Below are 26,489 nucleotides of genomic sequence, written 5' to 3' on the forward strand. Positions count from 1 at the left end.
GAGCTGAGCCTCTGGGCACTGGCTCCTCACACACCTCCGCCTCAGTGTGTACCATCCCCTCCTCCTGGCTAATCATACAGGGTCCCGAGGCTGACTCTGCCTTCTCACTCTGGAGCACCCAGCATTGGATGCATTAGTAAATCCTCCCAGCTCTGTCCAGACACCTGGAGACTTCTAACACCGCTCGCCACCTCCATCACTCTGCTCCACTCCAGCCCCACCCCTGCAACCAAACCTGGTAGCAGAGCCCCACACTGGTTCCCCCACTTTTGCCAATACCCCTATTTGGTCTGCTGTCAACATGGCAACCAGAAATTTAAGCCAGACCATATCTCTTGCCTGCTCAAAATCCTCCAGTGGAGAAGCAGAAGCTCAAGTCCTTGCACTTTCCTGGAGTTCCGAGGATGTTGGTATGTCTTGGACCAGTGTCCCACTCTGTCCTGCTCACTCTGGCCACACCCGCCTCCTTGCCGCTTCCTGTTCATGCCAGGCACACGTGGGCCTCAGAGCCTTTGCACTAGCTGTCTCTCCTCTACTGTACTCTTTCTCCAGACTGCCACATGGCTCACTGCCTCATCTCCCTCGGGCCTTCACTCCAGGGTCACCTCATCGCTGAGATGTGTCTGTTCATCCCTTCTAAAACTGCAAGTCCCCCCAACACACACATACACAGTCCCTATTCTCTTTTCCATTTTCATTTTTCTCCTTAGTATTTATCCCCATGTTATCCACTATTTATTTAACTTGTTTGTGTCATGTATTCTCTGTTTCTCCATCAAGAACATAAAGCCCAGAAAGGAAAGGACGTTTTGTTCATGGCTCTAGTCTTAGTGCTAAGAACAGTGCCTGGCATGTGTGCGTTGGCAGGTGGCAGGCCAAGGGGCTGGCGGAGAGCAAGTGGCCTCCAATCACACCCGCCAGTGCTTACACCTCTCTTCCAACTTTCCCTGCAGAGGGATCAAAGAGGGAGGCCATGGTTAATGAACACAGATTCCAGACCGTTCCCTGCTAGAGATGGGAGCCAGAAAAGACAACCTCTGGGCTGTTGGGTCAACCAGGAAAGTTCTTTGTGTCTGTATGTTGGGGGGGGGGTGTAACGTTTTGTGTGTCACAGACCTCTTGGGCAGGGCGGTAGAGTCTATGATCCCTTTTTAAATGAATGCCTTAGGGCTGAGGGTGTTTGTCTCATGAGGCCCTGGATTTGATCCCCAGCACCACAGATAAAATGTCTGAAATGCACAAAATACAATACATAGAATTATAATAAAACCAATGGTACTGAAATATAATTGTCAATGCATTTTTTTTTTTGGTGGTACTGGGGTTCCTGGAAGCCCTTCTACCTCCGGGCTACACTCCCAGACCTATTTTTACATTTCTATTTTGGAAACGGGGTCTCCTAAACCAGCGCACGCGGCTGGCTTCCAACCTGCGCGATCCTCCGGTCTCTGCCTCCCAAGCGCGGGGATTACAAGCGTGCACCACCACGCCCGGCTTGTCAATGCATTTTAAACTGTTATGATATAATGATACACATGCCCCTTGTTTGTTTTTTGCGGTACCAGGGATGGAATCCAGGGGTATTCTACCTCTGAGCTATATCCCCATCTCTATTTTTTATTCTTTTTTTTTTTTTTTCGGGTCTGAGGATGGAACCCAGGGGCATTTGACCTCTGAGCCACACCCCCTGCCCTATTTTTATTCTTTATTTTGAAACAGGGTCTTACTAAGTTGCGGAGGGCCTAAGTAGCTGAGGCTGTCAGCAAACCGCGATCCTCCGGTTTCAGCCTCCCGAATGCTGGGATTACAAGTGTGCGCCACCACATCCGGCTTATTCTTTATTTTTAAACAGGGTCTCACTGAGTTGCAAAGGGCCTCACTAAGTAGCTGAGCCTGTCACAACCACAATCCTCCTGTCTCAGCCTCCCAAATGCTAGGATTATAAGCATGTACAACCATGCCCAGATCACATGCCCCTTTATTAATGACTTAAATAACAAGATCTAGCTGGGCACATGCCTATAATCCCAGTACTTGGAGGCTGAGGTAAGAGGTTCACAGGTTCAAGGCCAGCCTCAGCAACTCAATAAGACCCTCAGAGGTAGTATGCTACTAGGTCCCATTCCCGGTAACAACAACAACAACAAAATCTAGCAACAGGTATAGTACCTACCACACAAGATGGGAATGGCCTTAAATGATAATTTAAGGTTATCTGCCACTGCTAGAATGTGATTTCCACAGGGAAAAGCCACAGACACAGCTCTCTGCTGTAATCTGCCAATATTAGCAAAGGATAAAAAGCTCAGTTTCAACCAGAGGTTGATGAAAATAAAGATGTAATTTTTTTCCATTTCATATGTTTTCTGCCTGAATTCTCTTCTCAACTTCTGGAGTGTTCCAGGGCCTTGCTAGAGGAGGCCTGGAGTGGCCTGGGGGGCTGAGTCACTCTGCCCTTTGGGACCTTCCACAAGTCACACATCCTTCCCCACCTGCAAAGTGAAGCTAAAGATCTGTCTGTGCCCACCCTGGGGCTGACGAGATCACTCAGTACTTACTGAGGTTTCCTCAATGGAGCCCCTTGGGCGGGCTGGGGCCACTGGTGACCAAGAGCACACTGTCCCCATGCTGAGCAACTCACAAAGAGGGAGAGGAGACCAGGACTCAAATAAAGGCCCGTGGATAGCAACTCCAGATACAGTTCAAGGGGTTCTGTGAGTGCAGTAAGAGGAGAGACCCCTGACCCAGCAGACACAGCACAGAGACCTGTTCCTGGGGTGGGAGTCTCCTCAGGGCCTTTCCACACTGCAATGATGGACTGGGAAAAGAAGAGAGGATGGGGGGGGGGGTAGAGTAACAGAGGAGAGAGAGAGCCTAGAGCTGACCCTGAACTAGGTCATTCTGTAGGACACTCTGGGAAGCTCCGGGAAGGCTCAGGACCGGCTTGCTCCTGTACCTCCCCATTTCTGTCCAGGCCCCCAGAGCCCAGGAGCCATCAAAGTGAGTGATGGCAGGCTAATCACCAACACTTGTGTCTGAGAAGGGCCCGTTGTCTCTCTCTGAGGACCCTCCACCAAGGACAAGTGCAGGACAAAAGCCGGCCTCCTCCCTCCCCGCCAGCCACCCTCATTAGCATCACGCAGAAAGCCTGCCAGCGCTCAGGCTCCAGCAGCCACCGCTGCACCCCGGCAACTGGACCAGCCACCGCCTTTGGCCGGGCCCCAGCCCAGCAGATGTGCACCCTAAAGGGGCCTATGGCCATCTCCTTTCCCCCACCAAAATAAAAAGCAAGCCAGACAGCCATCACCCTGTCCTGCCCTCCCCAGGCCTCTGCCGGCATTGTTACTCTGAAGCTGCTGCAGCCGCCTAAGCCAACAGGAGAGGAGACACACATCCAGCAGGGTGACAGATACTGAGGGCCTTAGAGATCTCAACTGGCACCTGTGACTGGTCTCACAGCAGACTCAGTGGCACAGGTCGGGCCATCTGAGCATGCTGGCCCCTGGTTTAGACAGCTGCTTCAGAATGCTGCTGCCAGACAACTAGAGGGTGGGCTGCTACTGTGCCCTGACTAAGCCCTAAGCGCTAGGAGGCAGGTAGCTCATCAGAGCTGGGGCGGGGGTGGGGGGGGGCAGACGGGCCTGGGAGAGATTGGCTGGGGGCCTGGGGCTGGGAGTGCCTATATCTGTCTGGATCCCACCTATTCAGGGGTAATGGAGGGGGGCGTGAGAGTGATGGGCAAGCCTGATAGCCCATTGAGCTTGCAGCTCCCAGCGGATTGCTGGAGAGAGGGGCGGAGCACTGAGAGACAGGCCCCTCACCAGCCTGTGTGGGAACAGCCAGAGGGCAGAAGGCCCACCCCACCCCCAGATCCTGCAGAGCACGCAGGCAGGTCCCGGGCTGCAGCCCAGCTGAGAAGGGCTGAGGACCCTGTCCCCAGGCTCAGCTGGCTGTCACCAGGCATAGGGTGGGAAAGGCCTTTCCCACCCAGTCCCGTAGCTCCACTGGGTCTCAGGAAGGCGGGGTCTTGGGAGGTCTTTGGGGGACTTCATGGTGAGAGGGTGGGTGTCAGGCTGGGGGAGGTGGTGTCACTGTCAGATCATCTGCATGACTAAGACAGAGTCAAAGACATTGAGTTTCCCCCCAGATCAGGGAACTCATGAAATAACATAGGCAAACCTCCCTTCCCTAGTTAATGGGAGTCCTTTCTCTGATTTCCCCTTGGAGGATTCCCAATCCAGTGTTCAGCAGCTGCACCCTGCCTGTGTATAGTGATCAAGGCAATATTCAGGGGTTCACCTGCTGTGGGGATGAGGGCTCTCTAGACAGCCAGGGAGAGAATTCTAGCTAGGCTTCTCTCTGAGCCATTTGACCTTAAACAAATCCCTTGGTCTCTGGACCTCAGTGTTCCACATCTATAAAGTGGAGGTAAGTGTCCTCTGTCCTGGGTTCTAAGGGGGAGTTAGTCTTTGACTTAAAACAGAGGCTCACCTTTGGGGGCTCATGTCCTCCTGAGCCTCCCAAGTCTGGGATGGAACAGCCCTCAGCCCTGCTCTCCCAAACCTGCTCGTTCCCTGAGGATCTGTACATCTCTTGGCTCTGACATCAGTGCCTGGACTTCACTCCCCCTGGGCACTGGCGTTTCATAGGAATAGAGGCAAATGGTGGAATGGTGGATATACTGGGGAGGTGTGCTGGGGAGAAGGAAGAGCTGATTGTAGCTGCATTCTAGAAGGATTCTGGGCTCCCCTGAGCCCCTGCCTTCCAGAACTGGGGTCCAGCAGTCACCACAGGCATGTTCTGCTCTTCCCCACTGCGATAGCAGGCAGCCCTTCCTAGCCTTTTTCAAGCAGGTCTCCGTGCCATGCTGTGGTGACTGCAGCTCGCTGTCTCCTCACTGGCCTCCCTGTCTCCATTCTGGCCCCAGTGGCTACTCCTAAGGTCCCTGCAACATAGATCTGACCATCCTCCTACCTGCTTACAAACCCTCCATGGCTCCTAATTGCCCTCATGACCCTTAAGGCCTTTAGTGGCCTGGCCCCAAGGCCTCTCCAACCTCAGTACTTCCAGTACACTGACGACAGCCTCCAGAGCCCACCTCTCTCTTCCCAATGCTACGCCTCGCTACCAAATGCCATTCTTCTCTGCACATCTGACAAGTTCCTTCTCATCCTTTAAGAACCAGCTTCCTAAGCCGGGCATGGTGGCGCACGCTTGTAATCCCCGCACTTGGAAGGCGGAGACAGGAGGATCGGAGGATCGCGCAGGTTCAAAGCCAGTCATGCTAGCTTAAGAGACCCTGTTTTCAAATAAAAAAGTATAAAATAGGTCTGGGAATGTAGCCCAAAGGTAGAAGGGTTTCCAGGAACCCCAGTACCACCAAAAACACAAACAAACAACAACAACAACAACAAAGAACCAGCTTACTCTGGGAAGCCTTCGTGAGCTCCAGGCACGTCAGATTCTCCCCTGGCTGACCTCTAGGATAGCACATAACACGTGACAGCCACTACCTGATTGGCCTGTGTCACCAACTCTGCCCAGTTCAACAAAAGAGACCATAAGTGAATGATGACTTAACAGATGAGAAACTAAAGCTGTGTTGTCCAATATGGAAGCCACTAGTCACATGTCCCTTTGCATTTAAATTCAAATTAAACAAAATTTAGCCAGGTGTGTTGGCAATCACCTATAATCCCAGTACGTGGGAGGCCAAGACAGGAGCATCACAGATTCAAGGCCAGCCTCAGTAACTTAACAAGACCCTCAATAATCTAACAAGAATAAAATAGGTCAGGCTGGGCATGGTGACGCACACTTGTAATCCCAGCATTTGGGAGGCTGAGACAGGAGGATCACAGTTTATGGCCAGCCTTAGCTACTTAGTGAGGCCCTTTGCAACTCAGTGAGACCCTATTTCAAAATAAAGAATAAAAAATATGGCTGGGGGTATAGCTCAGAGGTAGAATGCCCCTGGGTTCTATCCCCAGTACCGCAAAAGAATGAGAAGGAGGAGGAGGAGGAGGAGGAGGAGGAGGAGGAGGAGGAGGAGGAGGAGGAGGAGGAGGAAGAGGAGGAGGAGGGAGGCCAGAGGGTGAATGGGTGGTAGCCCAGAGGTAGAATGCCCCTGGATTCAATTCCCAGTACCAGTAAAAAACAAACAAACAAACAAAAAAAACCCTGTTTTTTCTAGTTTTCATTTGTACTAGTCACAGTTCAGACACTCAAGAGCTACACATGGCTAGTGGAGCCCATATTGGACAGGCAGAAATAGAATGCCTCTATCATCCTAGAAAGTTCTGTGGATAGCACTGGCCTAAGGGGTGATGGCCCACTAGGAGACCTAATTCTAGCTCCTTCCTAGTTCCTAGTTCATGTTGAGGTTGGACAAGTCCCTGGCCTACCTGAGCCCCAGTTTCTGCATCTGTGCAGCCTGTCCCACCAGCTGTGCAAGGCCGAGCCAGCCAGCACTTGACAAGGACCTTTCAATTGATTCTCTCACCCCCTGTTTTGCATCAGGCCCACATGGACCTGGGGAAGCAGCTTGGCTGGTGGAATCCTGCAAAAGTGGAGATTAAAGGACCTGCCCACCGACTCTCACGCTCCAGCAGCTGCAAAAAGAGACCCAGAGTCCAAAGCTTGTCCAGCAAGCCTCCCAAGAAGGCAGGCCCATAGAGGATGTGGCCATTGGATATCTCTCCAGAGGCCTAAACTGTGTGCAGGCCTAAGGATCCCACACTTATCCCTCCTGGACCCACAGAGAGGCCCAAGCAGGGCCTGGGGAAGGCACACTATGGGCTATGGGGGCGGCTGCTCCGCAGAGGAGGGGAGGAGTGGAGAGTCAGAGCAGCCGGCGCTATCAGTACTGCCCGGCCTCCCCACTTCCTCTCCGTGAACGGATCACATCCTGTTATTGTGTGGACAGAGAAGGCCAGGAGGTGGGGAGGGAGGCAGGGCTGGACCATGCAAGCTGAGAGAGGTGGGGAGAAAAAGCAGGAGCCAGAAGGACCATCACAGAGGCAGCACTAGCTCCAGCAGCGCAGCCCAGCCCAACCCCAGGTGGCCTGGGCAGGAGGAAGGGACCCAGGAAGGAGAACAGCATCCTCTGCACATGCTGGGGCCCCAGACAGGAAATGACACCTCTTCCAGGAAGCCCTCCCCAGCCTTGCCTTCAGTTCAGCAAACTTTGACATAAGGCCTCTGCCCCCACAGCAGTGTGTCCTGCAGCCCTGGGAGCACTAGCCTCTAGGACTTCTATGGTAGCCTCAGCAATGGAGGGAGACTTTCAGCAACCTAGCAAGATCCTGTTCTGAAACAAAAATAAAAAGGACAGCTAGTGCAGCTTGGAGATAGACTGCTTTTGGATTCAATCCAAAGAAAGATGAAAGAAAGAAAAAGAAAAAAAGAAAGAAAGAAAGAAAGAAAGAAAGAGAGAGAGAGAGAGAGAGAAAGAAAGAAAGAAAGAAAGAAAGAAAGAAAGAAAGAAAGAAAAAAGAAAGAGAGAGAGAAAGAAAGGATGGTAGGAAGAAAGGACAGGTAATCTGTTCTGGGAGTGGGAGGGAGGTGTAGAAACTGGAAGGCCATAAAGCAATAAAATAACATGGCCTGGAAGAGAAAGTACAATAGGAGCAAAGAGAAAGTGGTAGCAGTGAGAAATGAACAGAGCTGCAGGGCCACTTCAGAGGAGGCCCCCAGGTGCAGCCCTTTCCCTTGGGGACAGAGGCCCCAGTGCCTCAAGGATGGCACTCTAAGTGGGGGGCATCCCCACTACCCAGTGTCCTGCCCTCAGGATAGGGGCTCGCTACCCCTTCCCAAGAGGGTTGAGTTTTACGCTTCCCCCATGCTTTTTCTTTTGTGTGTCTGGCACTGGGGGTTGGACCCAGGATGCTCTACCACTGAGCTCTACCCACAGTCCTTTTTATTTTACTTTGAAACAGTCTTGTTAAGTTGCTGAGAGCCTTGCTAAATTGCTGAGCTGTTCTCCGTCTCACAATCCTTCTGTCTCAGCTTCCCAAGTTCTGGGGTTGCAGGCGTGCACCACCACACCCGGCCATGCCTTTCCTTTTAATGTCCCGATTCTCAGGCCTTAGGGACCCAACGTGCAAGCACAAAGTCCAGGTCCCTTTGTAAAACTTTTATTTAGAAATCTTCCCCGTATAACCTTATATATGTACACACACCATGTCCACCACCACATGGGGGTTTTCATTTGTCACACACCCAGAGTGTTGGCCTCTGGCCTGTACAAAGGTCAAGGTACCTGGAGGGCTACTCCTCTTCTGCAGAAGAATGCAGAGACCAACACAATTCATCATATACAGTACAACATTGACCGAAAGTGCTGGGCCCACCCACAAAACAGCACGCTATGTACATGGGCGGGCGGGCTGGCCTCGGCAAGAGCGGCACGTACCACTGAAATCACAAGTACGGCTAGACCCACCCAGAAGGCTAAAATAGCTGTCTGTGGACTACAGATGCTGTGTCCTTTTTTTTTATTTTTAGAAAAGGATAAAGGTTGTACCATCTTGTCATCCACTACAAATAAAACAATATGAATTCTTAAAAGATGTGATTCCCCCTAGGTACATTCATCTTTGTTTTTTTTCAAAATGTTTGTTTACCTTTACAATTTCCCCTTTTGTACAGATATTATTCTTGAAGCGTTTTCATCTTTTTCCTGGGTGAGGAGGTAAAGGAAAGAGAAGAGTATGGGGTACAGAAGATGGAAAAATAACTTATGGATCTTCTTTAGTCTTTATACCAACCTAAGCAGGCCCATTTGAGTAGCTGTGTTACATTTAATATAGTTTGGCCATGTTCCCAAATCTCTTCTCCATTCTAAGACAAACTGGAGAAATGAGGAGGGTCTTGATAACTAACTCAGACAAAAGTGGTTCATAACCCAAAGTATTAAATGTCTACTGCTCAGGGCCTGGGCTTAGTCTGGGACCCCCACTGAAGGACTGGTACTGAGGGCAACACATTGCTTTCCAGTTCTGGGTATGGAACCCAGTACCGCGAGCATGCTAGTCAAGCACCCTACCACAGAGATACATCCACAACTGCTACGGAACTCATGATCTCAAAACGCTTCCAGTACCACAATGGCATTCAGTCCATACCGCTGCCCAAGGAGACAGGCCAAGACACGGCATTTATGAGAAACTAACTTGGATCCCTTGATCCTGACAAAATGTATGATGTTTCATAAAACCCATCCACCTACAACCAGTTTTCATTTCCAAGTTAATCCACTGGGGAGTAAACACAGCCATAGAGCCTTGGACACTGCTTCATTGCTTACAATGGTGGGACCCCAAGCACTGGCAAGGAACCGACCCTAATGTCCATCATAAGTATGACTGGGGGAGTCTGAAATAAAACGGAGAGTCAGAGTGCTTCACTGGTTAACCACAGTGTCTCCGTACCCAAGAATGGACCTTATAACTTAAAAGGAAGGGGAGGAGAACAGGGGTCATTCCTTGTCTGCACAGGACTGTTTTCAAGGCCCCACAGAAGGACTAGGACATGAAAAGGGCTTTCCAGGAGCCACCGTGACAGCCTCTCGCATGACAGGATGGGGCCCTGGGATATCTTCCCTCTGACTTCAAAAGCAGAGCCCGATAGGAGAGGGCTGGGGTGACTTAAGGTAGAATGACAGATACATAGAACTCCTGTGTGGTTTGTTCCAGGGCCTTAGAGTCAGAAAACCATATCCTACCATCTGGACTGACACTAGAGATAAACAAGGGGCAGTGGTGCACACTACAAAAGCATTCTTCACTTTATAAAAGGACTTATAGTAGTTATTCCTTTAAAAGGTGAAGGATAAGGATCCCATTTACAAAACTTCCATGTAGGACTGTTGGAGGGGGCACTCCTATGGCATTAAGCCAGCCTTCCACACACACCCTGGGTGACCGAAAACTGCACAGTCAAGGGTATCTAAAGTTCTGCTTGGTGAGTGTGCATGTTTGGGCCTCAGCCAGGGCCTTGTCTCCAGATGCATCCATCCCCCATCCCCTAGAGGTGGGGCTGTGTCCTGGGTCATATTCAGACCTAAAGATTCCACCTGTGACTTAATTTTAAAAAATTCCAAACACAAATAATTCATAGGAGTGTGTGCTCAATTCTGAAGAAAGACAAGACCATCAGCAAACAGCTACGTCTCGGCAGAGCCTGCCCTCTAAGCATGTAGGAGGATGCACAGGGGCTGCACAGCTCCTTCCAGCACCAACACGCGCCCTATCTGGCCTTTGCTCCCTGGCATGAACAGTGACATGCAGGAGTCGAAGCTCACGTGCCCAAAATAGCTCCTGCTCAGTTTTACTCTAATATCATTTCCCTTTCTCCGTCTTTACACAAAACCCAACAGGACATGCAGAAGGCTATAGACTTCATCCCTACAGCCACAGGATGGGAAGGTGAGTTTCAGTGGGAAAAAAGCAAGAGCTCTGATTCCCAGGGTTAGAAGTAAGGGCTACTGGGTTTCCTGACCCTCTGGCCCAGCTGGTCGAGAGCAGGCTGTCCCCTGGCTATCTTCTCCAGCCAGGCCCTGAAGAAGGCACCTTGAGGCTGTGACTCTTCACAGAGGCTGGCATGCTGGATGGATCAATGGGGACCTGGGTGTAGACAGGGCTCAAGAAATGGGCAGCTATTGGGTACCTATATATCTGGACAGAAGCAGCCACAGAAGCCATCCCAGCCATCTCAGGAGGGGCTAAAGGCGAGGCAGAGGTTGCTGTGTGCCTCAGGAGACAGCCAACTCCAGGTCTCAGCAGACAGGGCTCCCAATGCCAGGCCAAAAGCAATGGCAACTGAGCTTCTCTCTTGGGAAGTCTTGGGGCTTGGGGCAGGGGGAAGACCGTGCCATCTTCAGAAAAAGTACCTACCACTTTACTCCATTTTCCTGGTCTCCTACTGAGTCAGGAAACAGAAAAGCCACCCCAGGGTCAGTTAAGGTTTCCCAAAGTTCAGACCGCAAGGGAAGTTCAAGTCCATTGCTCTGCTTCTCTCCCACCTGCCTGGAAGCCCACCATCCCAGCAACCTGGGGTCCTCTCCCAGCTGGTCCTGGGTGGCCCCAGACCCATCACCGGGGGCCAGCTCCATCAGTGGCAGGCAGCAGGGCAGGGTGGAGGCTGCGGGCTGTGTGCTTGGGTGCAGGCTCCTCCGTGTAGCTGTCCGGGCTGGCCGCTCCATCCAAGGAGCTGCCGCAGCTGGAGTTGGGGGAAAGCACGTCTTGCAGGAGGTCATCCGGAGGAGCGCCCACCCCCACCCCGCCCCCGCCCGCCCCCACCACGGGGTCCTTGACGGGCTTGGCCCGCTGGGTGCCCTCCTCCTCCTGGTCATTGAGCAACTTGGCTAGGAAGTTGATGTACTTCATGGCCAGGCGGAGGATCTCATTCTTGCTGAGCTTCTTGTCAGGGGGATGCGTGGGGATCAGCTTGCGGAGCTCAGCAAACGCCCCGTTCACATTCTGCTGCCGCCATCGCTCCCGGCTGTTGGTGAAGATCCGCCGCACGACTTTGGTGTGAGGACCTGGAGGGTAGGTAGGAGGATGCAAGTTAGGAGAACATGCCAGAGCCCCCAAAGGACTCTCCCTCCACTGGGAGGCCTAGAACAGCTTCTTCCCCTTTTCTTGAAAGATACTTGGCCCATGCAGCACATCTAAGACCTATGTCACCTCCTCTCAGCTCTTTCTTGGACCCTCCGGATCCATCTGGTTAATCCCTATGGCCCTACCGCTCCTTTGTCCCGTCACTCTTGATCATTATGTTTGTTTCTCTGCTTGGCACCTTCTTTGGGCAACAGTTGAGCACAGGGACCATACACCATTCATGTATGGTGCAAGAGCATTATGCAGGGAGGCAGACTTGAGCCAGTCTCTCTGAGTTCAACTCCTGAATTCTCACTAGACGAGTCCTCTGGGAAAGGCCCTCTAACTCCCTGCCTTAGCTTCCTCATCTAAGATGGAAAGAGTACTAGTAAGTACAGTCCTAAGACTGTTACATGGCTCTGTGCCTCACCCAGGTGAAGTACTCAGGACAATGCCTGCCCCAGTGTAAACATTCAGTTAGTATCTGTTCATTAACTTGTTACTAACCACCTCGGCACTAAGGAATAATGATGGACAAAGCGAACACAGTCCCTGCCCTCATGGGGCCTACATGATAGTGGGGATGAAAAGTGACGAACAGGAAGCAGGGGGAGAAAAAGCTACAAGGCCGAGTTAAGGCGGCTGGAGAAGGCCTTTCTGAGAAGTGGCATTTATAAAGCAGAGCCAGCCAGGCACAGGGAGAGTAGAGGAAGAGCGACCAAGCTGGGGGAACGGCATGGGCAAAAGCCCGTAGGTGGAAAGGGACTGAGCTATCCTGGCTGGAGTAGTGGGCACAGGACCTCAGTCGGCAGGGTCCAGATCCCACAGCGTCCTGCAGTTAAGTGTAGGATTCATTCTAGGTGTCATGGAAAGCACAGAGTAGGGGCTTAGCACATGTTTCCTGAGTGACCAACCATGGTGGCAGGTGGTGGGCAAGGCAGAGAGCGCACAGCCCTATGGGCTGGCTCCCTGCCTGAGGAGAGGGGAGCGAAATGACAGCCCTGCACAGCCAAGGCTCCAGGAAGGCTTCCGATGACTGCCTCCGTCTACCCACATCGACAGTGCATTGATTAAAGCCCAGCCCAGCTGTCCTGAGCACCCTGGTCCCAAGGCTTTAGAGCAGTGACGGACACCAGCATACACACAGGGGATACTGTGTACGCAAAGAACTGTGCTAAATGCTCAAGTCTGGCCTGAAATTCCCAAAGCCAGGGACGACAGAGGAGAGAGCTGCCAAGGGTCCTGCAAGGACACTGCCTCGCTCCCGCTCCCCACACAGCAGCCCCAGGATGCTCCGTACACTGAACCCTGGGAGTTTCATTTGCCCGCTTCTAGCAACCACTGGATCCAGACCTCAAAATGAATAAACTTGAGAAGAGAGGGGGAAAGGAAGGTAGAGGCCAACCCCTCACCTAAGTCCCACTGCTCACCTTACAGTTAGGCAGGCAGGCCAGGATGGAGGCAGGCCCTGCCTCGTGCTCAGCCTGGATCCAGCTCATCCAGGCGGACACTTGATGCTCAGGGTCCCATTTGTCACTCTCTTGCATGCACATGTGCATACATACTCCACGTTATTCCTGGGGAAGCTCGCTGGGCGCCTGCCCTGCCCTGCCCACAGTGCCTAGGAAACCGTCTTTTCAAACCCCATGGGCCCAGTCCAGCTGATTCTTTGCTAAAGGCTAGATACAGGCTGGGAAAATATGGCACACCTTCTGGGCAGTCCTCCCTGGGCTGCCTCAGAAGAAATAAATTGTTGTCCTGGAGCCTCCGGGCCAGGCGGAGGGAGTCAATTGTAACATAGGGAGGACTAGTCCTGACACCATGGCTAATGTAGTGAGCACCCTCGAGTGGGGGAGGAGGGCATTATGACTGCTGTCACTGCTAGAGCTAGACAGACTGGGTGTGGGGAGGCTAGACACATTCCAAAGCTTAAGACCAGTACTCTGAGGACGGCTGAGAACTCAGCTATATGACTTTAAGCAGGCTGCTTAATTTCTGTAAGCCTCAAAGCAAGCCCAGTGATGTTGATCTCCTGGGCATGCTTTGAGGTTTAAAGAAAAATTAGGCACATGTAGCTGGCCTGGTAGTATGCACCTGGAAACCCAGTACTTAGGAGGCTGAGGCAGGAGGATCACTGGTTTGAGGCTAGCCTTAGCAATTTAGTGAGAACCTTGGTGACTTAGCAAGACCCCGTTTCAAAAATAAAAAATAAGCCAGGCGTGGTGGTACACACTTGTAATCCCTGTACTTGGGAGGCTGAGACAGGAGGATTTCAGGTTTGTGGCCAGCCTCTGAAACTAAGTGAGGCCTTGTTTCAAAATAAAAGAATAAAATAGGGCTGGGGGTATAGCTCAGAGGTAGAATGCCCCTGGGCTCCATCGCCAGTATAAATACACAGTACAAAATAAATAAATAAACAAATAAATAAATATAAAATTAAAAAGCTGGGTGTGGTAGCACACACTTGTAATCCCAGTATTTGAGAGGCTAAGACAGGAGGATCACAAGTTCGAGGCCAGTCTCAGCAACTTGTAAAGCCCTCCATAACTTAATGAGACCCTGGGTTGGTTGGTTGGTTGGTTGGTTTTGTAAGACTAGCATTCTAGCTCTGTGCTACACCCCCAGCCTTATTTTTTATTCTTTATTGTAAATAAAGAATTAAAAATAAGGGTTTCATCGAGTTGCAAAGGACCTCACTAAGTAGGTGAGGCTGTCCACGAACCATGATCCTCCTGTCTCAGCCTCCCAAATGCTGGGATTACAAGCGTGCGCCACTACGCTGGGCTGAAACCCTGTTTTAAAATAAAGAAGAAAATATAGGGTTGGGGGTGTAGCCTGAAGGTAGAATGCCCCTGGGTTTAATCCTTAGTTTTGCAAAAAATTAAAAAATAAAAATAAAAAGAGCTGGGGTATATCTCAGAGATAGAGCCTCCCCACCCCCTGGGGTTCAATCCCCCAGTACCAAAAGAAAAAGAAAAAGAAATAGAGGAAGCACACAAAGTCCACACATAGTGGGTATCCAATAAAAGGTAGCAGTTGTTGCTATCACCTGCCTCCTTCCCTCCCTTTGCCTGAGGACTTTGGCAAAGTGCTGGTGCTAGGAGTACAGTCCTGAATAAGACAGACAAAGTCCCAGAGTTGAGGAGGCCACTGCCTTGATGAAAGCGGGCTTACTGTGTCCCCAGAACCCCTCCACAGCTACCAGACAGGCACAGGAAGAGGAGGAGGAGAGGAGGAGAGGGCAGGGGTAAGAACTCACGCGCCTTCAGCACCTGCCCCAGCCAGGCCCTAAAACCTTGACCTCATGGTTCTCCTGACCAACTGGGAGGAGGCCACTATTATCCTCATTTTACACATGAGGAAACTGCGGTCCAGAAATATTCAGCCACAGGAACCCACAGCAAGTCCTGACTCCAGAGTGTGTATCTAGAGTAAAAGGTCCGCTCCTATGGACTTGTCTTTGTTCAGTCTCTTATTTCAAGATTCCATGGACATGTCCTGGACTCCCATACCCAGCCCTTCACCGGCCGGTCAGCCTGTTCCTCTCTGGATCTTTCCTATTTCCTGAGTCTGTTCACCCCTTAGCATCCTCTGCCTCTCTCCTGCCTGCACAGAATAGGTGGTACATACACTGGTAACATTTATGGGTAGTGATTTCCCTATATTTCTGCACTCCCCCAAACCCCATCGGTCTCATCTGCCTCCTTCCTGGGCTGGTCTTGCCTACTCCCTGTTTGGTACCCCCACCTCCCCAGACTCTCTGATCCAACAGCACCCATTACCCTTCCCTCTTGGTTCTACATGCCTGCACCCCAGGAAAGTTGGGCTTTTGAGGTTTATTCTGTCATCAGACTCCAGCCTGCCTCTCTCCAGAACCCCACAGAGGGCTCTGCCCCTGAAGCTGAAGCTACACACACACACACACACACACACACAATGTGAGCCCCAGTGACTTGCTCAAGACCCTCCGCTCTGAAGAGCTGGCTCTCCCAGAGGAGGAGGGCAGGGCTTCTTCAAATCTCCCCACTCACCTAGCTCTTTCCCAAAGTTCAAGGCCAAACAATATTCAGGTAACTAGCTCACAGTAACAGTGCTAAGGCCACTCTGGAGAAATCAGGGGCCCGAGCAGGAAATCTGGATCTCAGCTCAAAATGTGGAGAAGAAAGTGGGGTACAGGGGACAATACAGAGACCTGGGAGGAGGCCCTTGAAGGTGAGATTCCAGGCCAGAGCAGACTCCAGACTGGTGTGGGGAGAGGCAGAGACTCCCTGAAGGTGGGGGTTGGAGTCGGTGCCCCCCCACTGCTCCCTGTTGGAGTCTTAGGAATAGAGCCTAGAGTGGGAGCCTAGCTTTGGGCCAAGTGCCAGTATGCGTCCCTCTCCCGCGGCCCCTAGCCCCAGGACTAGGAATGTGATCCTCCCAGCCTCTGGGGCGACTTCACCTGGTCCCAGCTCCTTCCAGGGCAAAGGGCTTTGGCAGTTTGAAGTTCCAAGGTCCTGTCCACCTATGGGAGAGCCTACCTAGGCTGGATGTTCCCTCCTGCAGAGGATGCTAACCAGGAAGAGGGGCAGGAGTGGAAGCAGGCAGACTCACCATCTGTAATCTCCATCTCATAGGGGGAGGGCCTCCTCTTCACCCGGTTGTTGTTGGTGAACATAGGAAAGGCATCAGGCTCTCCGAAGAACCCACTGTGGAGAAAGAGACTCCTTAGGGATCCTTCCCCACATGTCCCGAGCCCACCACCACCTGGAAGGGAACCCGGCTCCCTAACACTTGAATTTGATAGGAGAATCTCACACACACACACACACACACACACACACACACACACACCAACAACAACAACAACTCAGTCCTGGGGCAACCAAAGAAAGGAGGAGCCTCATTCTATCTCTCTATCATCTATATTCAGCAGGGAAAACATGGAGCAAAAACAAAAATGATCACACACACACACACACACACACACACACACACACACCAAAGACACCTCCCCCCAAAAAGCATGCACCATGCAGACCGCTCCCCCTCCCAAACAGGTGCCCAGAGCGGCAGACCTGGCGTTCACACTCCAGCCCACAGTGGGGCTTGGTCCCCGCGCACCAGGACCCCCGACTCCACCTCGCACGCGCCCCGGGCTCTCCACCCGCCCACGGAGGCGTCCTCACCCGCGGCCGCCCTCCAGCTCCCTGCCCCGGCCCCCAGCTCCACCCTGCCTCTCCCGTGCTCGGGCAGGGACGCTGTGCCCTCGCCCCGGCAGACCCAGCCAGGCCCGGCCAGGGCAGGGGCGCCACAGGAGCGCGCCCTCGGCGCCACCCTCGCCTCTGCAGCTTCCAGAACGACTCCGCACCGTCCACCAGCCGCAGACCCCGGCTGGGCTCCGGGCGGAGCCCCGGCAGCGCCCGCCCCGCACCCCGGCCGCGCTCACCTGCCCAGCGAGGCCAGCGGCTGGCCCAGGCTGTAGAGCAGCGCGCGGCCGGGGCCGGGGGCGGCCAGCGCGGGCGGGCTCAGCGGCACCATGCGGCCGTCGGCCGGCAGCTCGGCGGGCGCGGGCGGCCTGCACAGCTCGGTGGTGGGCACCCGGTGGCGCGCTTCGGCCGCCGCGTCGCGGCCCTTTAAGTCCCTGGCGGCGCCGCCCCCCCCGGGGCCGCCCAGCTCGATGACCGGGGGCTCCGCGGCCGCCGCGCGGCTCGTCTCCTTGGCGACGCCGTTGAGCAGGACCAGGTGCGGGGGCGCCATGCGGGCCTCGGCCGCGTCCCGTCCCTCGAGCGGGGGGTCACTGCTCGGCGCCTCGCTCGGCGGCCGCTCCGTCATCCTGCGGGCAGACAGACAGACAGACGGGCGGACGCCGCTCCCCGCCGGCCGCGCGGGAAAGGGGGTCCAAAGGACGGAGTGGGGGCCAAAGGACGAGGTGGGGAAAGACCGCACACACATCAGAAGAAAAGAAAGACGGATGGCGAAAGGAAGGCCGGAGGGAATGAAAGGAGGAAGGAAGTGTTCAGAGGGGAGAAAGAAAGAGCGACCGGCCCCTGCCCCCCTCCCGCCGCAGAGAAGGGGAGGAAACGCAGCCGACCCTGCCCTCCCGCCCCGCTTTTGGTTTGGGCGAGGAATCTGTCAGGCTGCGTTGGGGTGCTGGGAACCACCCTCCACCTCTCAGCAACCCCCTACCCCAGCCACCGCCACGCACAGGGCCCCGAAGGCGCCCGCCAGGGCCGGCAGAAATAACCCAGAGCCACCAGCCCCACTCCCGACGCCGCCTTCACCGGGCTGGGCCGGGCGGCGGTGCCGCGGAGCCCTGTTCTGTGGCCTGCTGAATTACTCCCGTCTAGACCCGCAGAAGAGAGGTCCCTTCGGGAAGGAAGATGGTTGGTTGTGGCACTACAGCCGGGATACCCTCCAGCCTATTCTGTTAAGCCACACTCAGAGGTGAGGTCAGTTCTGGCACCGTGGGTGAGGTGGTACAGAGCCCAGACACACACAAAGTGTTCCTGAGCTCGGTGGGGGCCGGGCTCCCCTCCAGAAGCCGAGGAGGTGTCTAGAAGACCCTTGAACTCTTCCCATCCCTCTCCCTCCATCTTGTGTTTTCTGGAAGATGGAACTCTGATCCCACTTTGCACTGTCCTCCTATACGTATCCCAGAACCAGAAACTCCTTTTCTCCCCCACTACCATATCCCAAGGCGACCACAGCCCCTGCACTTCCCACGACTGTGTCAGGGTTTTCCTTCACCCAGATGGAGCCAGATCCCAGCAAGAATCAAAGCAGAAAACCATGAGACTCAGGATCCAGGCTTTGGAGATGCTGATGAGTTGTTTAATAAAAAAAATAAAAATGAATCAACTCAACGGTCTTCATAAATTGTCCCAAACAAGATTTCTGCTCTCAAAATTTACATAATTAGGGTACTTTAAAGCAGAAAATAAATATACAAAAATCTAATTCAGCTCAAAAACATCTAATCATGCCTAGCAGCCAGCAGCCGTTGAGGTCCCATTTTGCCACTGCAGTGCTCTGGCCCTCTCATCCCAGGAAACATCCCTTCTTCCCCAGAAGGTCCTCAGCCTCTACCCCACACCCCGCTGGCAGAGGCTGAGATGCAGGTGTACGCCTGTACTGGGTCTACCGGTCCTTACCTGGAAATGACAAAATTTCCCACGACTTGGTGTACACAAGCTGCAAAGGCAGTGAATCTGCAATGTTTCATTGAAAGTGAGTTTACAATTACAGAGTAGACAAAAGGCCTGCGTCCACAGAATCCCACTGGAAATGCACCAGAAATAAACCAGCCCCTGATGAACTACACAAACCAGAGGTGCTGCTCCCTAGTTCACGGCCATGCACCCAGCATGGCACTTGCTTCTGAGTGACACATGGTGTGCACCACGACCCCCAAGTTCAAGCTCTCTTATGACAAATGGGCACCCTCCATTCATTCTGCCCCACAGCAGAAGCAAAGGGGAACACATATTCCAGCTGAGTTTACCCCAGACAGAATTACTCTCTCCAGATGCCTATAAATATCCATATCTTCAAGGCTTCCTAGGAGAAACATAGATAGGGAGGAGGCCTGTGGCATAGCTCTCCTTGCCTTTCCCCCAGACCTCGGGAAAACCCAACCAGCTCTTCTGAGCCCAGGATTATCCCAGCCAGCGGTCCCCACCCAGCAAAAGGCAACTGGAGAATTCCCAGGCACCTATGGTTGTCAGCAATTAAATTGCATTTCTTGGCTTCAGTTAAGAATACTGCAAGGAAAGCCTGAGTGGTTTTTGTTTATTTGGGGAGGATGACGAACGGGGAGGTTTAGGACTGAGTAGCACAAGATTATCTGACCATCCAAACTCCCCTCTTTGTGTAGCAGAGACCCAGCTTGTAACTCCCAACACACGACCCTCACTCCCTGCTGCCAAATCGTCAGAGTATTTCCATGTGAGTCTGAAGGAGAGGACCCCAGAAGCTCCTTCCTGGGGCCAAGAAAGGGGCCTTGCAGCAGCTCCATCCCCGACTCCCAGCATGGGGAATTTCTTAGCCAAAGCAGCCTCCACCTTGGACTGGCCTTGGGTCTCTTCCACCCATACCGGCAGGACACTCTGTGAAAGCCCCAAGCCCACTCCAGAACCAAATCCCACAGTGAACAGCATCCCCTTGCTGCCAGTGTTACTGGAGGGGTGTTATAGCACAGCACAGCCTGCCCTAGGCCTCAGGATCCCAGCCGGGACTCTGCTAGCCAGGACCGCCTGGGCCTTCTTCCTGCTGGAGCTCCTGCACTACCCGGATATAGCCGCAACAAAGTTATGGGCCTTGTGAAACGTCCACAGAACCCAATGGGAGCTGCGGGAAGACTTAGTCCAACCAGCTGGCTTTACCAGAGGCCGGAAAAAGGAAAGGACCCTACTAGAAGCCCCAGGCAGCCAGCAGCAGTCAAATCCTGAATTCCCAAACCTGGGTTGGTCCTATCCTGGCCTGCCCCAATCTATGACCAGGTTTCTCTCCGTCCTAAACCTCCCCCATCCCAAGCAGGAACCCCAAAGCTTTCACCCAACGCAGCCTCCCTACTCCCTCAAAAAAAAAAAAAAAAAAAAAAAAAAAAAAAAAAAAAAAAACTTAAAACTCACCTGGGGCATATTTAGAGAGACTGGCCCCTCTGAATAGGACCTCCACTGCTCCGCGCCGGAGAGGGATGGAGGTTGGGACCGTGTCTTTGCTTTCTCCCTTTCTTGCCGAGAGAACAGCAGTTAGTTAGGCTGCAGCGTGGTCCTGGGCGGTCTGCCGCGCCCAATGCGAGTTTCCAGGAATGGTGGGGGTGGAGAGAAAAAGGGAGGGCGAGAGGGAGGGCGAGAAAGAAATGGGGGTCAACGATGGCTGGGAATTACCGCTTATACCCCTCCACCCCGCCAATAGCCCAGGGAATCTTAAACTGCTTTTACCCCCAACCTGCAGGTGCTTGGAGTCTCCCCCACTCCCCTAAAATTGAACCCTACACCTGACCAATCAGGAATAACGATTTAGTCCAACAACAACCACCCCTCCCCGGCAGGCTGCCCAGAACATTTTCGAACCCTCCGACTGGAATCCGTTTAGGTTCAGTATGGCTGAGTTTGTTTTCTAAGCGCCGACACGTCTACACCAAACCGAGCCAGGCCAGGCTGAAACCCCGGCGCTGTAGTCCCGGGCGTGGGGAGGGTGGTGGGGAAGAAAACCAGTCTCCAGGCCCCTGTCCGTGGGCAGAACCTCGGACCTGCACCCACACAGTCTTCTTCTAACCTCTGTATACCCACCTCCAGCCCAAATCGAAACCAGAACCCATTCCAAGTACTTCCCCGCAGGAATAATAGATGGGGGGGGGGTTATCTGATCAATTCAGGTCCCTTCTTTTCCGCCTACTGATGAAAGAAAAAGGAAGAAGAACGGAAAAGAAAGAAGAAATAAGTAAGCACGGAAAGAAAGGGAGAGAGAAATAAAGGGGGTCAGCTCTTCACCTTCCTTTCTACCCCCCTATAAAACAATTTTTCGATTTTTTTGGGTTTAGACCGGCAGAATGGGGAGTGGATTCTAATAATTTGCTGCATGAAGAAACAAAGTAAAAGGGGAGGGTAAAACAAACCCGATACGGCTTCCAAGGGTGTAGCTGGATTTAATGATTTAATTTGCTTTTATTTTTTTCTCCCGGTGGATTTTGTTAAATTTGTTTTGCCTAAATCTTTATGATTGTACATCGAAGTCTTGGATTAACTGCGAAGGCTTCCTTCCTTTTGCCGCAGATTTGGTGGAAACAGAGAATTAATTCTTCCCTGGCTTTCGATCCAATGCGGGAGATTTTCTTTCTCCTCTTCTAATCCAAATGGAGGGAGGTGAGGGGGGAAAGGGGGGGGGCACCCGGGGAACCCATCCCTTCCCAGTGTGTTAGTTCGGGGTCAGTATTTGCTTTATGACCAAATCTGTCCGACCCTCTCCATTTTTCTCTCCTTTCCCCAAAACCGCTGCTTGAAAACAGTGCTGGGGGGGGGGGGGGGACTGCGCTTTGTTCTCCCTCCAGAGAAGCTAAAGGGGCAGGATGCTGCACTTTGGGACGATTATTTTAATTAAAGCAGATGTTAATTAATGGCGATGGCCGTGATGAAGATGATGATCCTGTCGATCACAATAACCAGCGAAACAAAACCCTTTCTTCTTGGCGGCACCGACCGGTCCTCTAAGGGGCCGGAGCTCGGCCGCGTCCCCACCCGGGCCCGGAGCCGCGGGGATGTGGCTCCCCCGAGGCGGGGTGCGGAGGGAAGGGGGCCCCCAGGTGAGCCCCAGGGCCCCTCCGCGCCGCGCGAGGCCGGGGAAAGGCGTCCATTGTCCTCGCGCGGCCTCTCCCGACCCCCGCGGCCGCGTCCGCGAAACTGACCAGAAGTGGGCGAAGCGGGTCGCGGCTCCCCGCGCAGCCCCGGGCCCCGCGCTGCCGAGGGCGGCCCGTCCCGGCCCGCGCCGGCTCCCGAGTGCATCACAATATGGAATAAAATGTGGAATCCGCTCCCCGCCCCCGACCGACGTCCCGCCAGCGCTCGCCCCCTCCCGCGCCGGCGATCCCCGAGTGCACCTCTGCAGGACCGTGCGGCCCCCGAGGGCGCGGCCGGCCGGCGCCCGGGACCCCCGCCCCGCGCCCCCAGCCCCGCACCGCCGGAGCCCGCACCCTCCCGCCACGCACACGCACACGCACACGCGCACGAGCCCACCGCGTGCACACGAGCGCGGAGAAGACACGAAAAGCAACCACCGCCTCGCGCGTTTCTGTATATTGCGTAAGGAAAAAGGGGAAGGAAGGGAGTCTCCGAGGGCGGGGGCGCCGCGGACGAGGCCCCCCCAGGCCCGACCCCGAGGGAGCGGGCGCCGAGGCGCTGCGGCGGGCGGGGGGCACCGGAGGAAACGCGCGAGCGATTCCCCGGGAGGCGGCAGGTGGCTTCTCCCCTAGAGAAAGGCCCGAGTGCTCACGTTTTGGCCGGGGGGGCGCGTGTGGCCATCTTGAGGCCGCCGCGCTGCAGCCCCCGCCCGCGCCCTAATCCCGCGCACGTCCCGGCCTCGTTAGCATGGCCGAGGCGCGCCTGGCCGCGTGCGCCGCCGAGATAAGGCACCGCCGCGGGCCCGCCCGCCCCCGATAAGCGCCTCGGCCATTATGGGCCAAATGATTCATTTTAATTTGGCAATTTAACCGGAGGGGAGTGGGGACTGGTTGCGCGGCGCTGGGACCGGCTCCGGAATGTGCGGCGGAGAGACCCCGGCGCGCAGTCAGGACCGGGTGGCCCAGCCCCCTTCCTCATCCCGGACCTCTGAGCCACCCGGCTCCCCACCTCTCAGCCACCCGGCTCCCCACCTCTCAGCCACCTAGCCCTCCACAACCGCACTCAAGCCCTGGGTCTGCCAGACACTTTTCTTCTGTGACTCTCACCCCACACTCTGTCCTCCGAAGGCCACCCTGACACCGCACCATCACCCACACCCTTTCTTCCTTCACTCATTCTCCTTTGTGTGTCCTAAACAGCCACATTTCAAAAGGGGGGGGGGGGATTTCTCTTATCTTAGAAAGACCCCCAGCTGCCCCTGCCTGTCCCCCCACCCCTTTCTGTCTAAAATGGAGTTGGTAGCTCAACCCAAAAGGTCTCTATGGGGGCTAAAGTGATGTCAATAAAGGGATTAAAATATCCATTCTGTCTGGTTTCAAACTGAGCCCAGAGTCCACAGCCCTCCCTCCCCCCTAATTTTTTTTTTTTTTACAACTAAGGTTGAGCTAAGGCCTTGCACATGCTAGGTAAGTGCTGTACCACTGAGCTACACCCCAGACTCTAAAGATGCATATATACAAGTATATATACACAGGTACCACTGAGCTACATCCTCAGCCCTATTTTGCTTTTAATTTTGAAACAGAGTCTCACCAAGTTGCTGAGGGCCTTGCTAGGTTGCTACAGCTGTTCTGAACCTGGGATCCTCCTATCTCATCTACCCAATTACAGTCTGGCGGCCCCCACATCCACCAAATTTTAATAAACATTTTACTCTTGCTACTGAAGTACTGTTGTAAACTACTTTTCAAATACTATTTAATTTTCATAAGCAATCCTGAGGAGCTGGTAAGGAAATGGAAGCTCGGGGAGTAAAAGTAACTTTCCTGATGTTACATTTTTACATTTTTAGTGAGTGGTGGAGCCTAGATTTGAAAGAGCTCCTCCCCCCCCCCCCAGCTCCTGTGAAGCAGGATGGCAGAAAGGGGCTGGAATGGGGGAGTCGGGCCAGCGCAGGGACCAAGGTGGGTACTCTGGGTAGGCATCTGCGTCCGCTGGCTGGCGACTGCAGCTCAGGCCATGGGGACAAATGGGTTCATTCTTTCATGGTGGAGTGGGAAGAACTTAGCCACCAGTTTTAGCCATTTAGCTCTGAACTTTTGTTTTCCTCATCAGTAAAACAGGAAGACAACTTCTACCTTACAGAACTTAGAGGATAAATAAAATGCCATTTAAAAGGAAAGGTGTGCTGGGCGTGGTGGCGCACTCTTGTAATCCCCGCGCTTGGGAGGCAGACAGGAAGATCGTGCAGGTTCGGCAGGTTCCAAGCTGGCTTAGGAGACTCTGTTTCCAAATAAAAATGTAAAAATAGGTCTGAGAGTGTAGCCCCAAGGTAGAAGGGCTTCCAGGAACCCCAGTACCACCAAAAAAGGAAAGGTGTAACCTGGCGTGGTGATGCACACCTGTAATCCCAGTACTTGGGAGGCGGAGACAGGAAAATCGCAGTTTTGAAGCCATCTTCAGCAATTAAAAAAAAAAAAAAAACACCCTGTTTCAAAGAAAAATACCTCCAGAGCTGAGATGTAGCTCAGACACAAAAGACTCCTGGGCTTCACCCTCAATACCAAATAAATAAATAAATAAATAAATAAATAAATAAATAAGATGATCCCAGATGATGCCCTTCCTAGGCATCTGTACGGCTCCCTGAGAAAGCACAGATGATTCAGTGAAGCCCCTTTTGCTCCTCTGTGTTTTCTGATGGAAGGCTGTTATGTGCATCCAGGTAACTTTCATGCAATCCCATGGTGGAGGGCTACCTGTGTCCTGGAAAGAATCTAGTCCCCACCCGCACCCCCACCATAAAGCCCTGCTCAGCCACATCACTCAATAGAATGAGATCCAGGTGACTATGAGTTTGAACCCCAGCTCTGCCTCTCCTGGGCTGTGGGACCCTTTGGTAAATCGTTTTATCTATTCTCCTGCAGGAACAGGCTAGCCTGTGTGTGTGTGTGTGTGTGTGTGTGTGTGTGTGTGTGTGTGTGTGTGTGTCCCAGCCCAGGGCTGCTTTCTGGGAAAATGAAGCCTGGGTCAAGGGCTGAAGTGGAAGGAATAGAGAAAAGTTGAGTCGTGGATGGAGCAAGCCTGTGGACAATCGAAGGATTTTTTTTTAAGTTTTGTTTGCTTTAAGGGTGTAGAGTTCTATATAGTATCAGGTTTGCGTTTCTCTAGAAAGCTCTTGGCTGCAATGTGGAGTGTAGGGATGGGAAGAATGCTGGGTATGAAGATGGCATAAGCCGGGCGTGGTGGCGCACGCTTGTAATTCCAGTACTTGGGAGGCTGAGACAGGAGGGTCGTGGTTCATGGACAGCCTCAGCTATATAGTGAAGCCCTCAGCAACCCAGTGAGACCCTGTTTCAAAATAAAGAATAAAAAAAAAAATAGGGCTGAGGGTGTGGCTCGGAGGTAGAATTCCCCTGAGTTCCAGCTCCAGTAATGCAAAAAGAAAAAGAAAAAATGTGGGGGTGGGGGTTGAAAGGTGAGTCTGGGAATCTTGGGTTCCTGTTATTAAAGGCTTGATTTATACAAAAACACTGTCAGGCCAGGCGGCTGTCCCCCAGGTGCAGAGTAGGGAGGGTATCTGGAGGCCTAGGAGCTGGGGAATGGATTATGCCCTTGCTGTGAACTTGTTTTAAATGTATTTGAATTTAAATGCCGTCTAGGAGCCTGAAGACTGTTGAACTGTTTCAAGGGACATGAAATGACCGCACTCCACCTCCAAGGCCCGTGGTGGAGGAACACGAGTGGAAAGGCTTTGTCAACCCTACGCAGGCGTGCCCAGCGTCTGTCCGGGGCAAGGAGGCGCCTCACCACGGTCTCTTCCACTGACTCCTCTCCCTGGTCGTCCATGAAGCTCCAGATTCTGACAGTCTGTCAGCCTTCGGACCTCTTCCCCAACCCTCCTGGGGCTGCCTGGGGCTGGGGGCTGTGACGTCTACACCCTTCCCCTCCCCAGTTTCCGACGGTGGGTGGAAAAACGGAAACTTAGCACTAAGCCCGGCGCCGCCCGAAATAGCATCTGGTGCCTGTCGGTCAGCGCGTTGTCCGAGCGTCCACGAGAGGGTGCCGGCCTGGCCAGGAAATGCCACCCCTCCTCCACCCGCCCAGCGGGGGCCTCAGTCTGGCAGGAAACCCAGAGCGCCCTGGGGGAGGCAGGGGGAGGGAGGTTGGAACGGCCAGTCCGGTGTCTGGTCCTGGGGTTCAGAGCGAGGGTGCAGATCAGCCTAGGTGGGCTCTGGCCTGAGCCCGGTGCTCTCTTCCCCCACCCCAAAGCGAGGCTTTTCCATTTTTCCCAGCGTTTCTGTCTAGCCTGTCTCTGATAGTGGGTGATCTCTGAGCATGCCCTCTATGATGAAGAGCTGTGTCCGCACTCTGATTGATGGGGGGGGGGGTTCCAATACATTTATATAGTGTTACTAATTGCCTAAACACTACTACATCCTATCAATTTAATGAATCTTACTTGCAACCCAATCTGGTAGGAGCTCCTAGGACCTCCGCTCTGTAGTAGCACTGAGAGCACTGAGAGGTTGTGCCACTCGCAGAGAAGGCCCAGCTGGTAGGTGGGAGG

At 53.5% G+C, this 26,489-nt stretch overlaps 1 protein-coding gene across 1 annotated transcript; it reads right to left on the bottom strand.

Annotated features, from left to right (window-relative positions):
- Positions 1–11,093: 11,093 nt before the first annotated feature.
- On the bottom strand, positions 11,094–17,414 carry TAL1 (TAL bHLH transcription factor 1, erythroid differentiation factor; the record flags this gene model as incomplete). The annotated part of the gene is made up of 3 exons (XM_080692976.1): positions 11,094–11,542; positions 16,194–16,288; positions 17,029–17,414. 3 exons carry the CDS (start codon positions 17,412–17,414, stop codon positions 11,094–11,096), a joined length of 930 nt encoding a protein of 309 aa, XP_080549102.1.
- Positions 17,415–26,489: the final 9,075 nt, after the last annotated feature.

Source organism: Muscardinus avellanarius (genome assembly GCF_963383645.1).
Source record: "Muscardinus avellanarius genome assembly, chromosome: 3".
Classification (NCBI taxonomy): Eukaryota; Metazoa; Chordata; class Mammalia; order Rodentia; family Gliridae; genus Muscardinus; species Muscardinus avellanarius.